The sequence below is a fragment of the Manis pentadactyla genome, chromosome 2 (genome assembly GCF_030020395.1).
Source record: "Manis pentadactyla isolate mManPen7 chromosome 2, mManPen7.hap1, whole genome shotgun sequence".
Classification (NCBI taxonomy): domain Eukaryota; kingdom Metazoa; phylum Chordata; class Mammalia; order Pholidota; family Manidae; genus Manis; species Manis pentadactyla.
The window spans coordinates 115011562-115027729 of record NC_080020.1 but is presented as its reverse complement, the minus strand read 5'-3'; the positions used below and the strand labels follow the sequence as shown (position 1 = coordinate 115027729).

Genomic DNA, 16168 nt, shown 5'->3' with positions numbered 1-16168 from the left:
ACAGCAAATAGCAACTGAGTAGGATAGTTTGATGGAGTTACTAAGAACTTGTCACAAAACTGGGGCAGCCATGCTATGTTAGTTCTGGAAGGCTGCTCACTCAAGGTTTATCATACTATTGACCCAAATAATTGCAACAACATAGAGAATGTCCAAAATATAGGTATAGGTAATACCAACTGGATATATCTTTCATCACTAGATCTATGTGTGTGAGAGTGTCAACGTGAGTATATACATGAGTTCTCCTGTATTCAGATGCCTCCTGGATCAGGAAGCTGAATTGCGCCAATAACCAAATGATTTAATGCACAGACGATGGATGATGTTAAACAATGGGGGGCGAGGAGCACATGCTGCCCATGACAACCGACAGCCATCAGAGTATTTTTGAGACTCAAATTGGGCAAAACATTACAGAGCCTTTCGTTCAAAAGCAACTGATTACATCACTTTTCTAACAGTCCAAATACATAATTTTTATTCATTTGTGTCTGATGCCTCCTGTGTCCCATCATACTGGAATATCAGAAATTTGAAAACCATGAAAAATTTGGTTGATTCTTTTTCATTACCTTGTCTCAAATCTCCTTAGCTCAGGAAAATCTTTTCTCTTTCATTCCCAAATCAAATAACAACAAATAGCACAGATACTTCTTGATGCCAATCTATAGATAATGGTTAATGATTCTTCATTTTTAGGAGAGAATGTGTAACTGGTGCTGATCTAGGAGAAGCAATGCCAGGGCTGCTGTGCTATTCTCCACCTCAGTTATGTGTCATCCCCACAGGTATGTGCAAACTTTAGATGCTTGATTTTGTTTTTCACCCTTCTTATACCATCCCGTACATATTAAATGTTGACTTCTGGCCCCAGAGCTGGCTTTCAGTCATTTCTAATGAAGGCCTTCCTATCATCTTGTCTTCCCTGTGCCCACTCTCCTCTCAGTTGGAACTGCTGACTCTATTATGAATGCTTCCTTTTTCCTTCTTCCAGTAGAAAAGATTATTCATGCTTAAGAATCATAAACTGCTTCCTTGGAAGTCTTCTTTGAAATTACTCCAAACACACAATGACCTTCTCTTCTGAATTTCTGCCAAAATGACAGTCAGTTTCATACACTCATCAACAAGCACTTCTATTAGTAATTAGTTACTGAACACCTGCATGTCCATGTACCGCTTAGCTCCTTCTCAGCTGTTTTGAAGTGAGCCACCATATTTGATAAACTTCTCTTTTATCTCCCACATTGCTCAGCACAGAGTTGAATATATTCAGCCCTTAACATGTACTGATCAACTTAACCAGGTCCGTGTTCTCACATTCTAAAATATAAAACTCTTTATGGTGCAATTCTCTTTTTGTTGAACTTTGTAGGGCAACACAGATACCTTGATATATAACCAAAGAGCAGAATTCAAACTCCTATGGTAATGGCTCTCTGATCATGGCTGTGGCCCTACATCTAGAATATACTGCTATAGCTCCTTACCTGGATTAAAAACTGGAAACCAGTGGTGGAATTCATTCTTGTAGGGTACAGTGTCAAACTCACTGCATTGCATCTGCCGAAATGTTGGTACATCTGGGCGACAGGGGTGAACATTGCACAAGCGATAGCGTTTTCTTTCTCCAGTGCAGTATTTCCCACCAAACTTTGGTCTACAAATGAAACAGACAAGCTGTTTTTCTGGTTTCCTTAAAGGCCAACATTTTCCTTTAAAACTCCCCTGGAAACTGGCCATTTCTGTTCCTTACCAAACCATGTCCTGCTCTGTCCTTAAAGCTTACCTTTAAAATAAATTCCTGCAATTGTTACATGTTTGGTTATTGTTGCCCAGGCACATTGAATCCTGGGTGTATTTGCCTATTTTGAAATAGTTTGTGTATTTTTTCTACTTGTATATCCTCCTGGCATTTCAAACTCAAAATATATGCTGGAAAGGTATACATTATTTTTCCTCCAAAATCTGCTCCTTCTATAATTCCTGTTTAGCAAGTTAAAAGGGGTCAGATTCCAAAGTCTTCCTTTGATCCACAGTCTGTTGCCTGGTCACTGGTTGTATCTTTCTGTTTGTTTCCTCTTCTTTATTCACACTCACCAGACTAGTCCAACCTTTACCTCCATTCCTGACGCCCTTCTGCCCAGCTCTTTTCCTCAATCTACTGTACACTCTATTATCTAGTTAATTTTTATGATTACTGTAATTACTTTAGCTTCTTGTTTTAAACCCTTTAATGCCACCCAATGCATACAGAATCAAGTCCAGCCCCTTGAGTGGGCTCTCAAGGTCTCATAATGCTTAGTTTATGTTGGCAAGTGATACACACTCTGTGCACATTTCCATTGATACCAGCTGACTTATTGTTTCTTCTGTGTGCCTCCGCATAGATTTCCCCTGTCTTAAGTCTCTTGATGTCTACTCATTACTCATACTTTAAAGATCAAATAAGTGCTCTATCATGAATTCTTCCTGGATTCCTGCCACAAGTAATCTCTTTCTCCTCTTTAATTTTGCCTACTATCATATGCACTTCCTTTACTTATCTCTCCCTAGAATAGTTCTTTGATGAGTTAATCCATGCTCTGTCATCTATGCTCTCTGAGTAGTACTTTCAATATAGAAGGCTCTTAATAAACATTCAATGAGTGAATAAATAAATAATATTTTAGAATAACCATTCTCAATCTTATTTCTTTTGCAATATACTTCAGGGTCATAACAACCTCCCAATTAGGAGGAGGAAGTATAGTAGAATTGCTGTCATAGCAGAGGAGAAACTTTCCTTTGAGAAGGCTCCCAGGCCATCCACTTATCTCAAGGTCAGTTGACCATGCCCTGACTTGAATCTGTGACCTGAATCACAAACTGCCTCTGTGACTGTGTTTCTATTGTCATTGTCCCCAATGAACTTAAGCAAATCAGCTAATGAGATCAGACACATCACTCACCTGAGGAGATTCTACAACAAACTGTGGCTTCTAAGATAGGAATTAGGATAAGTTTTCCCCTAAAACTAAGTTAGCAAATCATTCTTCAGTTCTTCCACAAGGATGTCCCTTTTCTCATAAGCACCGGTCACTGACCAACCTACTGAGGCTACGGACTGATGCTGGCTGAATACACAGTGCTGATCATAGGTCTCAGAGCAAACCACCGATATTCCCTAATCTCTAAGATGCAAATCACATTTCCTATCAAAATGAAACATACTGTTAAATAACATTTCATATAAAAATTAAGTACTCTATAATTCCTGGTTTTGAACTTTGAAGTCACAGAACACTTGTATTTTTAAAAAAGCAACTTTTATCAAACGTTAAGATTTGAAAATAATTTCATGCAAATTTTTCAAATGTACACTTATATGTGTGGTAAATGGTGAAAGATATAATAAATACTATAATGTCTACCATTTAATGACAACTTTATGTAGTGGGTATTATGTGAAACTCTTGATAGGTATTAACCTATTAATCCTTAGGAAAAATTTATTGTGTATATATATTCATATTACTAGATAATAACATTTATTCATTAAATATATATCTATAGCTATTAAATATATATAATTAGCACATTATGTTTTAATATGTGTTACATATTCAGTATATAATAAGACATTAAATATATATTATGTATATACATGTACATATATGCATATAAACATAGTAATATATTTATTAATAGAAAGGAGAAGAAAGATTTGGAACTGATAAACTGAGGGGATTGTAATCACACTTATCACTTGTCCTTTAAAAAATCTGACTCTTACTCTTCAAAAGGAGACTGAGGTAAATGGGGTAAAAGAAGCTTAATACACTTGTCACTTCTAGAGGCATCATACATATACTTTAAAAAATTTTTACTTGGGAACTAGTTTTCCAGGAAGTAATGAAATTAAGAATGTAATGTTCTATTTAGAAAACAAGGGAATTTAGATTCAGTTCATATATAATATCATTATACATATTTAAATTATGAAAAATATTAAGCAATTTGATCAAAACATTGAAAGCCACTGTAAAATAACTTCTATAGAAACTTTAATAGGCTAATATGGAATCTGAGGCTTACAAAATCCTTATCTAAGACATTAAACATAATTATCCTAAAAAAATGTACCTGGCTATTTTGTTAGTTACCTAAGGAAAGAAAATATTTTTATAAAATTATACATTCATTATGACTGAAAGAAAGCTACAATCTTATCAGCAAAATTAAGTATAACTAATCTTTCACTGATAGAGTAAGGTTATCAGAAGGATTTAATTACACAATCTCCTGGAAGTTTTCACACAGATTGTAGTTTTAAAATAAATTTTCCTATTTTTCCAAATGATGAAATCAGCTTACATATCCAAATTCTAATAAGAATCCAGTGCCAAACCAAAATGTAACAAAACAAAACAGAACCACTTTCTTTTCCACCCTCTAAGAATCCTTCTGATTCCCGTTTGTCTTTGGGAACACGTTTAGTTTTCCCTTAGGGATTGCTGACATCATGCTATGCCAGCTCTGGTCTCACAGCGCTCTTGGAGGAAGGGGAATGCATTTGGCTGGACTTACTCAGGGTTGTTGCAGAGCCTCTCTGCACTCTGGGCTCCAGCCCCACAGGTGCGGGAACAGTGGGACCAGGGCGACCAGCGGCCCCAGCCTCCGGGAATGCTCTCTGGTTTCTTCCCCACTGTGATACACTTGCCAGCCATACACCACTGGAAAGGGAAGAGGCAGGAGATGCGTATGTTAGGAAGGTAAAACAAAGCCAAACTAAACTAAGTCAAGAACCTCAGAAGTTTAAACACAATTCCCTGTGAGCATGCATATTTCCTATAGACACACATAAGATGCAAAACACAGAAGGATTCATCTCCACCAAGATCCTTGGGTTTTAGAATCAGAGAATTTCAGGAATTTAAGGGAAGCTTATGGGGTCTAGTTGTAGCCAACATAGGAGTTCTACTCAGAGTGTGGTAGCAGATTGCATGCCAGAAGATAAATCCATATGTCACTTCCCTCACTGAGTCTTGCCATGAAATTTATGTTAGCTTTGTATGCTTAGTAACATAGTTATTTAGTAACATAAATGGTTTACTTTCTGGTGCAAGCTCCTTATCTTCTTGCAGACCATAACAAACATTTTGCAGACTGGACCTATGATAACATTTCTTTATAACTTCTATAGGTATTTAATATCTGCAATAGATCATTCATCTTCTTACAGAAAGTTCACTCATTGCCAAAACATTCTAGTAAAAAATTTTTCTAATAATACAACATTTTTTTGCTCTCCTATAATTCTACCTATTGTTTCCAGTTCTGGCATTTCAAGCAGCTCAGAAAAAAAATCCCCTGTCTCTCTCTTCAAGGCACTCCTTCAACAACTATCAGTTTAGAAGGGTGAACATACAAAAAGAAAACAAAAGAAAATGCAACTTGATTGTCAGAAATAGCTATATTTCCTGGAGGATTTAGGCAATGTTTTATCTGATGGCCTCCTTTTCTCCTTTTCCTCGTTACTTCTGGTCACTGTGTATTAAGACCAAGTTCTGTAATTTCAGTGATAGGTCATGTCACACTCAAGCAGCATAAAGATACCCACCAGAAGCCTAAATCCTAAGTCCACAACAAACCTAAATGGTTTTGTTGACCAGTATGTGTTACCCTGTTCTCAGGCTTTCTGAAGGATATCTAACATCCCTGAGTTTGTGGGTGTCTGACTTTCCTGCTTAGTAAAATGAGATGAACTTAAGAAATGCAGTCAGGTCAGATGATGAGAAGGAAGGCAATGAGTAACCCAAATCCAGCATCTTTGGAAAGAAGAAGCCATTGGCTTGTTCTTTTCAATCTTTAATATGGATGGCAAAAAAGTCAAAATGAAGGTTGATAATAAGCTCAGCAGGTATTATTGACCAAAATCTCCATAAAAATTCACCAGTAAAAGATGGGTCAGCTTTTTTGCAACTGACTGTAGAACTGGGTCTCAGCCCTCTCTCCTTAGTTACTTATTTGCAGTGAAGGCACCAAAGGCAGAGTGGAAGTGGAATCCTTCCCTCTGGCTATTTTGTGATCTACATTCACACAGAGACAGCTGCTCTCCAGAACCTCCTCGCAGCTCTTCCCAAAAACTCGATGCCTGCTGCCCTCCTCCTTCCTCCCTTAGCTTGACGCATCACCTTCTTCTCACCGCATCGTGTCCCATCTGCAGCAGCATCTAGCTTAGAGCGACAAAAGCCTTTCACTGAGCACCACAGTGTCTCGCAAACATTCTGGAAAACAAATGTGAGATCATACTTTTATGTATTTTCATAACTTGCACAAAAGCATTTCTACAGGGAGGTAAAAAACACATTCAACCACATACCCACAATAAATGCTGCCATTAGTACGAGTGATGGAAAGTAATCATTCAAAAATTCTCAGTTCAAACTTAATTTGGACTTCGTCATCATTCATAAACAGTGGTCTGTAGACTACAGTAGGCAATAAGAAAGTGTTAGATAAAACACATTTCCTAAGAGTTGAGAATGTAATTTCTACATATGTGGCCCAATATCATTGCCCTGGGCACGGTAACTGGTGACATTAGCCATCAAAGGCCAATCCAAACTATACAAACTATAAAATGGCAGCAATCTGCTTACAAACAGCTGGGGTGGTTATAACTTGAACCTGCTTACTGAAGGAAAACTATTCCATCCAGAGAACCTCAGCTTATTTAACTTATTATTGAAAGTAGTCAGCTTGTTTTATCTGCCAGGGAATACATTGGATATTCCCTTTAATTTCTCCTCCTATAGTAGGAACAAGGGAAGGTTGACAAGATTCTTAGATATCATCTGAAATGACTCAGCTGCTTCTATTCAGCTTTAAGACTTTCTTCTATCCACCCACTGTCCAACTTTCCATCTACCTATTATACTATAGATTCAAAGATTTTTAATAAGATTTCATAATTTTTAACAATTTTATAAAATTCTCGATCTTTATCTCTCTAAATTTTCTCTCCCTGATAACCTCTATTTTCTCCCTCTGGAACTCATAATTGTTATTGATGAGCTTTTCCATTCTGTCCTTCATGTGTCAACTTCACTTTTATATTCTTTCACTCTCAATTTTCTTGTATGTGAAAGTTGAAAAGTCTGGATTTCTGTGAGAAAAAGAACAGCTTCTTCTCCATCACACAACTCTGAGAAATACTCAAGTGGGATGGGAGGTAATTTTCTCAGCTTTAAATTCCAGTTGATTTGATTTTCTCTTCAGCTGTGTCAAGCCTGCTGTTAAACCAATCCCTGAATCTAAAGTCAATCACATTTTTCATTTCTAGAGGTTGTAATTGTTTTTCAAATCTGCCTTACAAATGTAATGGTTTTTTTTTTCTTTTCTCATCTATACATCTTCTTACATGCACTTACTTATTATCCCTATTGAAAAAATTTACTTACATAAAGTTCTTGAGTGTTTATTATCTATCCTTATTTAGCTGAAGATAGTTTTAAGTTTTGAATTAGGGATTGAACTGTGAACTTATCTGATCAGAAGCTTTATCTATTGGCATTTTGTGCATCCCTAGCTGAGTGCTGGTTCCTCCAAGGTAGGTGTTAAACCTTTGTCTCTACCAGGCATCCATGGTATTACCAGGTCAGAAATATATCTTTGCCAATTTTGTTTTTGGCCTGGGGGTTTTCAAACCATACAAGAGAATAAATTTGAATTCTCAATCAGCATGAGGCAGGCCTGTGTTAAAAAACAAACTTTCTCATGAGAAAGTTATCTACTGGCATTCCCCCCACCTCAAAATGCAGGCTGAGATAAGAGATGGTCCCCCATCATCTCCCTTTGTTGGTGGTGATTTGCTCTAGCCCCCGTCTTTCACTGTGGCATAGCTCTTCACAGCTCTCAGCTTCAACAAGTGGTCTCAGTTCCAACTCCCTCCCCTGTTCAAGGTTAATGTCACTGTCTATGGACATTTGGATGTGAAAACCAAAGCCCTCCAGTTATCTCCACATCGGCCTCAACATGCATGTCACTCCTCTTTTTAGTTTTTCTCCCCCAAAGATTTTTTTTTTTCTTACAAGTTCATTAAGCATTTATAAAGAATGATATGCTGGGGTGAAGTGTACACAAGAACTCTGTACTATTTTTGCAACTTCTTTTGAGTTGTAAACTGTTTCAAGATAAAAAATATGATGAAGAAGGATGATGCTATCTTTTCTGTTTTATATATAGAGAGACAATGATTAGGTTACCTTGGCTGCAATATGCAGGGATTTGAAGTCTTCATTCTCTTATCTATTGAGTGCCTCCTATGTGCTGGGCCCTGCTGCCCATCAGGAATAAAAATTCCCTCAGAGAGCTTACAGAAAGTAGGGGTGGGCATAAATAAGTAGAAAGCAACTATGATACAGGCTAATGAAGGCTTTGTCAAAGAAAACACAGACTAGAATGTGAAGCAACTTCAAGCTGAGACCCACATGATGAGTAGGGGGGTGGTGCGGAGGAACCAGAGCATGCACAGTTCTGGAGGTGGAGAACCAGCACTCTCAGGGGCTGAGGTGGTTTGCTGTGGACGAACACAGAGTGTAAAGGAGGAACTGGCCAGAGGTAGCCAGAACGATCCATTTCCAGTAAACCACAGGAAACACTGAAAGATCCTTACCTTTAGAGAACAAATTGTGGCTAAAATACTTTAAATGTTTTAAATGCATTCCTGACTTGGCAAAATAGTAAGAGAACCAACTCCTCAGATGCTAAAAATGTAGCAGAAATGTTAAGTTGGAGACACAAACTTGATAGCTTAGATTTTAGTTTTGATGGTCATTGGAGTCCTGGACACAATGCCTCGGGCCTATGTAGGGCGGGAAGTTGGATTGGAGACCTCCCGTAAGGCTGCACCCCAAGAGATTACCCCGAGTGAAAAAAAGAAACCTTGGGACACAGCCAGGAAATTGGTCTGTTTTGACTTTTACTCTAGAAGGAGCGGTAAAATGTTACCCCTGAGAGTTTGCATCCACACTGGCCCTCATATAACTCATGACGTTAGCCAAACAACATTCAACCAATAATTTAAGCTGACCTGGGGCAGTAGTGAAAACTCTTATAGAATGTGCTGGCCATGTGTGCCTTAAAGAAAAACCTCATGTCAGAGCTCCCAATAAAAGCAAATATTGACAAAAGGAAATAATACATAATACAGAAAAGCCAAAGGAAATCTCAAACAAGAGAAACAGACCCACACAGACTCTGGACATTGGAATTATCCAACATAAACTACAAAATGTATCTCCTATGACTAAAGAAATAAAAAATCACATTGAAAGTCTGAATTAGGAACAAGAGACCATAAAAATCAGAGAAAACCTAGCAAATTAATCAAATAGATTGTTGTAAGTAAAAAAAGAAATGCCATAAATGAGATTAAGAAATCAATAAGCAAGTTAAAGGAATGCACATATCTGAAGAGGAAACCAGTGAGTTGGAAGAGAAAGAAATTATACCAAATGCAGAGACATAAGGAGATGAAAATATAAAGGAGAGGTTCCAAGATATGGGAAACTAGTGATAAGGTCTGACAGATAACAAATTATAATTCTAAGTTAGAAAGTGGGGGGTTAAAATAACATTTTAAGAGATAAAGGCAGAGAGCAAGAGATAGGATGAATCGTGAAGCCCCCTTTAAGCCACTTTAAAGAATCTGAACTTTAGTGCAAAGGAATGGGGACACTGAAATATTTCAATCAGAGAGGAACACAATCAGATTTCCATTTATAAAGGTCACTTTACATTTGGGGATGGATCAGTGTTGGGAGGTGGTGGTCAGCCTCTAGGAAAGGAGACCCTTAGGCAGTCATCTTGGAACAGGTGGATTTTAGAGATATTTAGGAGTTAGACTGGTATAACCCAGCTGCCAGTTAGAAGTGAGGGGTGAGGGATTTTTGCACCAACTTTATCTTCTCTAGTAAGTCTTGCTTGTTCTAGCTAAGCACAGTTACTTACTTCCTCCTCAAAGTTATTTCTACATGTCTCTTTCTGTAATTAGATCACTGTAGTAAGATTTTTCTTCCTGCCTCCTCCTCTAGAGCACAAGGTCCTCAAAAGTCAGAGAATTGATCTTATTAATTTTTGAGGGCACATCTCTTTCATCGCATTCAGCACACAGCACAGAATTGGCAGGGGTTCAGCAAGACTTGCCTTTCCCACTACAAGGGATGAGTTCAGAGAATAGACAAGATCCAGATCACAAAGGAATATCATACAAAGGAGTTGGGACTGTATATTGTGGTCAGTAGTAGCCCTAAGAGCAGAGCAGAGCCATGGTTAGATTTGTGTTTTTTTTTAAATAACTTGAGCAACAATTTGAATTGCTGTATTAGGTAGGAGACAGAAGGAGGTAACTATAATAACAAGGAGAGAGAAGAGACTAAATCAAGACAGTGCCAGTGGGAATGAAGAAGACAGGACAGAGCCACAAACTTCAGCAGGTTAAATGTCAGGGTTTCACTTATCATTTGGATGTTGAAGATAAAGAATGAATCAGAGATGAATCTTATTCTTACCTTAGGATCTGGTGGCATTCTTCAACCAGATGGGAAATTCAGGAAAGGGAACAACTGTAGGTTCTATGGAGTCTGCAAGTACCAATCACTGTGATTCTTGAAAATCACTACAGAATTTTCTTCACCATCACCCTGTGGCAAAGGATTGCTGATTCCACAGAGTACTAAGGAGGTAGGGTCAAGGACTACGGAGGACCCCAGCTCCAATCTTTCTGCCTCATAGATACCTTGCCATGAATAAGAAGTTTCCATTTCTGTGTCTGGATCTTTGGATTACCAGATAAGTTCCCTGCCTTTTCCTTCAGTGTGCTGGAGATCTCAAGCCCTGCACATTCACACCAGAGGCACCAAGATAATCATCACTTACTTCTACTTCCTGGCAGAAGGTAGCATTTGGGCCATACTGCAGCTGGCACTGATGGTGAACATCATAGATCACTCCAGGGGCAATGACCTTGGACTTCAAGCTTTTCTTTTTGGGCATGTCATCAAGACAGGACCCCCAGCCTCGGCTAGAAGCAAGTTAATAGAAATAAGAGCAGTTGCTTATGACTTCCTTCATTTTTTGTCTTTCATTTGACAGACACTTTCATCCTTCTAGTTTATTCTTGGTCTTACAAGACAACTTTATTTATACAAAGCAGGGAACCCTCTGGGCCTGCAGTGGGAGTTTCTTAGAAGGAAATGCAAATAGCATCCCACACCATAAGTTCAGTGTGATCTAGGAAATACAAGCAGAGATAAAATTACAAGTTCATCATCTTACCCCCTTTGGGGTTTCAGGGGCCTCTTCTGACATATCCTGGCTGTTCCCGCCCATCCCCAAGGACTTAGCACACACTCAAGTCATAAAAAGCCACCTTGGGACAGGAACAAGCCAGGGGGATGGGATGCCGACATAGCTGTAGCTGGAGGGTAGAACCCACCTGATACCAGGGGCAGAAAGCAGAAGTGAAATCTACCCCTTTTGATTCCACCTTAATATTGTGACCTCAGTTTGGGAGGAACTGAGACTTTCCTGGTCTCAGGTAAATCTTAAAGTGACTTCCAGTTTAAAGAAACCAAGTGGGTGGTTCTGAGATGCATGTCACTTACTCCAGGAAGCGGGTGATATACTCCTTGCTGCACTCGGACCATGTCACTGGGGTGGGATTGTATTGGAGCTGGCGAGACATGATGTATGGGTGCCTGCCCACAGGCTCACAGTCATTTTCTTTCCCATCATGCTGGATGCCGAAGCTACAGGAAGGTACAAAGCACAGAATATTAAGGAGGCAGGCAGGAAACAGGGAGAAAGCCATAGCTTCTCCAAGGTGAGAACAACCCACAGAGAGCAACTTTTGTACAGGAGGCATCCATCCACAAAGTGGGAGTGTGAAGTTGGAGAGGGATAGCTAATTGTGAATTAAAGATCACAGGAAACATTTTAAGAATCACTCTGCCTCAAATATGTAACTGTGGGAACCACGTGGCTAATCCAAACACCTCTGTGAGGCAGGGAGCCAGGAGCTCCGAGTCTGGCTTTCAGTGAGTCTAGAGTTAAGAGGGCAAATCCTGCCTCAAGCTCTCTTCTTTGTGCTACAGCAACCACAGCACAAAAGAACAAAACCTTTCTTCCCCGTTTTCATGATCATCTAAGGAAGAGCATGAAAGGGGAGCCTAAGAGAGACTGTCAAAGGCTACAAGCTTCGATGACTGGATTTCTTCCTAGTATTGTTGGGAGAGTGCTCCAATATCAGAGACATTAGGGAGACATAGTTCAGTGGTTAAGAGCAGGGTTTTGATGACACATAATCTCAACTGACATTCCAGCTCTGCCTCTCACTGATCTGTGACTTACTGACATTTGCTCAGCTTCATTTTCCTCTCCTAGAAAATGGAGTAAATCACCAGAGTACCAGGGTGAGATTTGAGTGGCATAAACTTAAAAACCACTTAGCAGGGTGTTTGGTACATAATAAGGGCTCCAGGACCAGAAAGAAAAATTTTGCTGCTGTTTTTAACATTGGCTAGCTTATTTTCCTTTTCTAGAGGAGGAGGTTTGGAGTCTGAGATTCATGAAAGATCATGCAGCTAATTAGTAGCTAATGAGATCTTCTCAGATCTTTGTGCTGCTGTGTTGGCATCTCATCATGTCTCACTTGGTCTGCTCCCTGACCTCCCTTTGCCAGGGCTGACCAGGGGAAGCAACAGACCCAGAAATGTCTGTGTGGAAGCCAAGAGGATCACCCCACAAGAACTCTCTCTTGTGGGGTCTGCTTACAGCCCAGAGGTGTTCGGTCAAATTTCCAAATCTGGACAAAGTATGACCTTTTACTCTGCTAGTGGAATTCAACCCCTCTGACTGGGAGCTCATATCCAATTTTAATGAAAATCTCCCAGTCAACATTAGCAGCTCTTGCAGAGAAGTCTTTGGGGAATTTATAGATTTTCTTGTATTTTTAAAAATGATGATGATGTTATCAACTTACAGACTCCGACCACATTCCACATGAATATAAAACTCACCAAGGAGTCGGTGAATTAATCTACAAAGTTCTTGTCACATCCCACAAAGAATGTGATTCAATTAAAGTTTTTTCCTAAGAAGGCCTTCCCCAGGCTCATTTAGTTTTCCACAAGTTCACCCACTCAATAATTAGTACAAATCCTAAACTTCAAGCGTGGCTGTAAAAACATGCATGAATACTGGTTTTTCTATTACTGGCTATTCCAATAAAACAAGCCAAATGTCTGGATCATATGTACTGAGTGGATTCAAACCTACACTCAAAATATCAGTTCCCCCAGAGCTCACTTTGTTCCATCTAAAGTTTTTCACTCATTAAAGGATTTTTCCCCTTCAACTTTATCACCCCTCTCCTATCTTGGAAGAAAAAAACAATGCTAGTAAAAATGTTGCCCTGGACTGTCTCTACTATCTCTAAATGGGTGGAACACTCCTGTCACCTGGGAACAGTGGGTCAGTGGAAAATGTAGGGCAAGGGAAGCACATGGGGTCCTGAGAATGCAAGGCTTGTTTCCAGGAAGCTACTCTGCAGCAGACAGGAAGAGCACTTGGGAGTAAAGAGCCCTCTACAGCCTGAAACAACTTATCAGGCTACTGCATTAGCCTGCTTTACTTCACCTCTGTGTTTCAATTCCTGTTAGATGTGTTTGCCAAGTTGTAGACATGAATTAGCAAGTTAAGTAATTGCCTGGGTTTCAGAGCATCACGTGGTGGAATATACCCATTCCTTGCTTTTTATTATTCATTTTATTGTGGAGGGGAACCAGCAGAGAATAAAAACCATGAAAGCATGATTGTGGGCTTTTCTAACTCCTTTAGGAAATACCAATTTTATATATGCAACGAAAAAAGCTCTGTACATGAAATATACCACAATCCAGAAAGGGAGGGGGGAGTATGTTGGGTGAGTGCTGCCTTTTAAGTGTTCATCTATGTTGTGCTGTTTTCATTACTTAATAGGAAAGGATGTTAGATCTCAGATAAATTATTAAATTTTCTCCTGGAATTCTATCTTCATTTTTGGTAACTTATCACATGGCCTAATAAAAGTGGTATGAGACCTTAGGTACCAATGGCTGATATCACCCAGGGTCCTCATAAATGGATTAGAAAATGTTTTCTCTCAATATAAAAGTGAAATTTTTAACTTAAGGCCATAGCACAACTTAGTGAACTTTGCTTTCTCTTCACGTCATACACAATCAATGATGGAACAATTTCTAAAAAACAATAGGATATCTTTGTTACTAAACTATAATGAGTGTCTTATTGGGATACTGGTTGACCACATTTTCTTTCTTCTGGGCTGCTGAGGGTTCGTTTTATTGATCTGCCTAGTGTTTCTCAGCTTGGTCTACCCCTAATTAGAACTATGTAGCTAGAGAAAGAACTGAATACCTCAGAAGAGGCTTTCCCTATGAGACAAAGTTCTTATGAAGCTCCTAAAGTCCTCTTTCCTTTGGTTTTGCATCTTACTAAAGCACTTTTTTCTATCACTCAAACTCAAGTGTATGCGTCTTCTTTCAACTTTCTCTTTCTTATCAGTAACTCTAAACTTTTCTTTTTTTGTCATTTAAAAGACAGTGTTTTATTTAGGTCACCTGTACATAGCCCCATGACTTTAAAAAAAAAATCTTTTTGAGATAATTATAGATTCAGTTACAGTTGCAAGAAATAATACAAAGAGGTGCCATATACCCTTCAACCACTTTGTTCCTATGGTAACATCTTGCAAAACTATAATACAACATCACAGTCAGGATACTGATGGTCACTCAGTCAAGACACAGAACATTATCTTCACCATAGGATCCTTCATGATGTATTTTATAGCCATACCACTTCCTTCCCTCCCCCACTCCCTCCTTAAACCCCAGCAGCCACTACTATGTTCTCTGTTTTTATAATTTTGCCATTTCAACAATGCTATATAAATGGAATCATACAGTATGTAACTTTTTGAGATTGCCTTTTTTCATGGAGCATGACTGAAGAATCATCAAGGTTGATGTATGCATCAACTGCATTTTACTACTGACTAGTATCCCCTGGTATGTGCATCACAGTTTATCTAATCATTGATCTTACTGGGTTGAAAAAGCCCCTAGACTGTTTCCAGTTTTTAGCTATTGAGATTAAGTTCCTACAATTATTCATGTACAGGTCTTTGTGTGAACATGAATTTTCATTTTTCCAGGATAAATGTTTTGCTGGGTCACATGATAGTTAAAAAAAACAAACCCAAACTTTCAACTGCCAAACTGTTTTCCATGGTTCTTGAACCATTTCACATTCTCATACAGCAATGTATGATCCAGTTCTTCCGCATCCTTGCCAGCATTTGTCATCATTATTTTTTATTTTAGTTATTCTGATAGGTATGTAAGTGATATCTCATTATGGTTTTAATCTACATTTCCCTGATAGTTAATGATGCTGAATATATTTTTGTATGCTTATTTGCCATTTGTATATCCTTCTTGGTGAAATATCTCTGTGTCTTTTGTCCATATAGTAATTGCATTGTTTGCATTTTTTACTATTGAGTTTTGAAAGTTATTTGTATATTCTAGATACTAGTTCTATTGGTTATGTGCTGTATTAGTTTCCTAGGGATGCCATAAAAATTACCATAAACTCAATCACTTAAAATAACAGAAATTTATTCTCTCACAGTTCTTGAGGACAGAAGTGTGAAATCAAGGTGTCAGCACTATGTACCCTCTGAAGGTTCCGGGAGAGAATCTTTGCTTGACTCTTCCAGCTTCTGGTCATTCCAGGTTTCCTTGACTTGTGGACTTCTAACTTCTGCCTCCATCTTTACATGATCATCTTCTGTTTGTATCTTTTTGTCCAAAATCTTCCTCTCCAGCCATTGAATTTAGGGGCCCCTTAAATTTGGGGTGATTTCACTTCAAAATTCCTTACTAATTATATTTGCAAAGTCCCTATTTCCAAAAAAGGCTACATTCTGACCTTCCAGGTAGACAGGAATTTGTGTTGCAGGTGGGGGTGGGGCTGACACTATTCAACCCATTACATATGGTTGGCAAATATTTCTCCCATGCAGCAGCTTTTCTTTTCATCCTCTTAAAAGAGT

The 16168-nt window shown here is 38.7% G+C and overlaps 1 protein-coding gene across 2 annotated transcripts in view; it reads right to left on the bottom strand.

The window, feature by feature from the left end:
• The window catches only part of ADAMTS12 (ADAM metallopeptidase with thrombospondin type 1 motif 12), a 327971-nt gene that overhangs the window by 101472 nt on the left and 210331 nt on the right, over nucleotides 1–16168 (bottom strand). For both annotated transcript variants that reach the window (XM_057496003.1, XM_057495999.1), the window contains exons 8-12: nucleotides 11655–11798; nucleotides 10927–11071; nucleotides 6180–6272; nucleotides 4573–4718; nucleotides 1494–1663 (exon numbers count right to left, since the gene is read on the bottom strand). In XM_057496003.1, the coding sequence (XP_057351986.1) occupies nucleotides 1494–1663; nucleotides 4573–4718; nucleotides 6180–6272; nucleotides 10927–11071; nucleotides 11655–11798 (698 nt within the window). The remainder of the gene's footprint in view (nucleotides 1–1493; nucleotides 1664–4572; nucleotides 4719–6179; nucleotides 6273–10926; nucleotides 11072–11654; nucleotides 11799–16168) is intronic.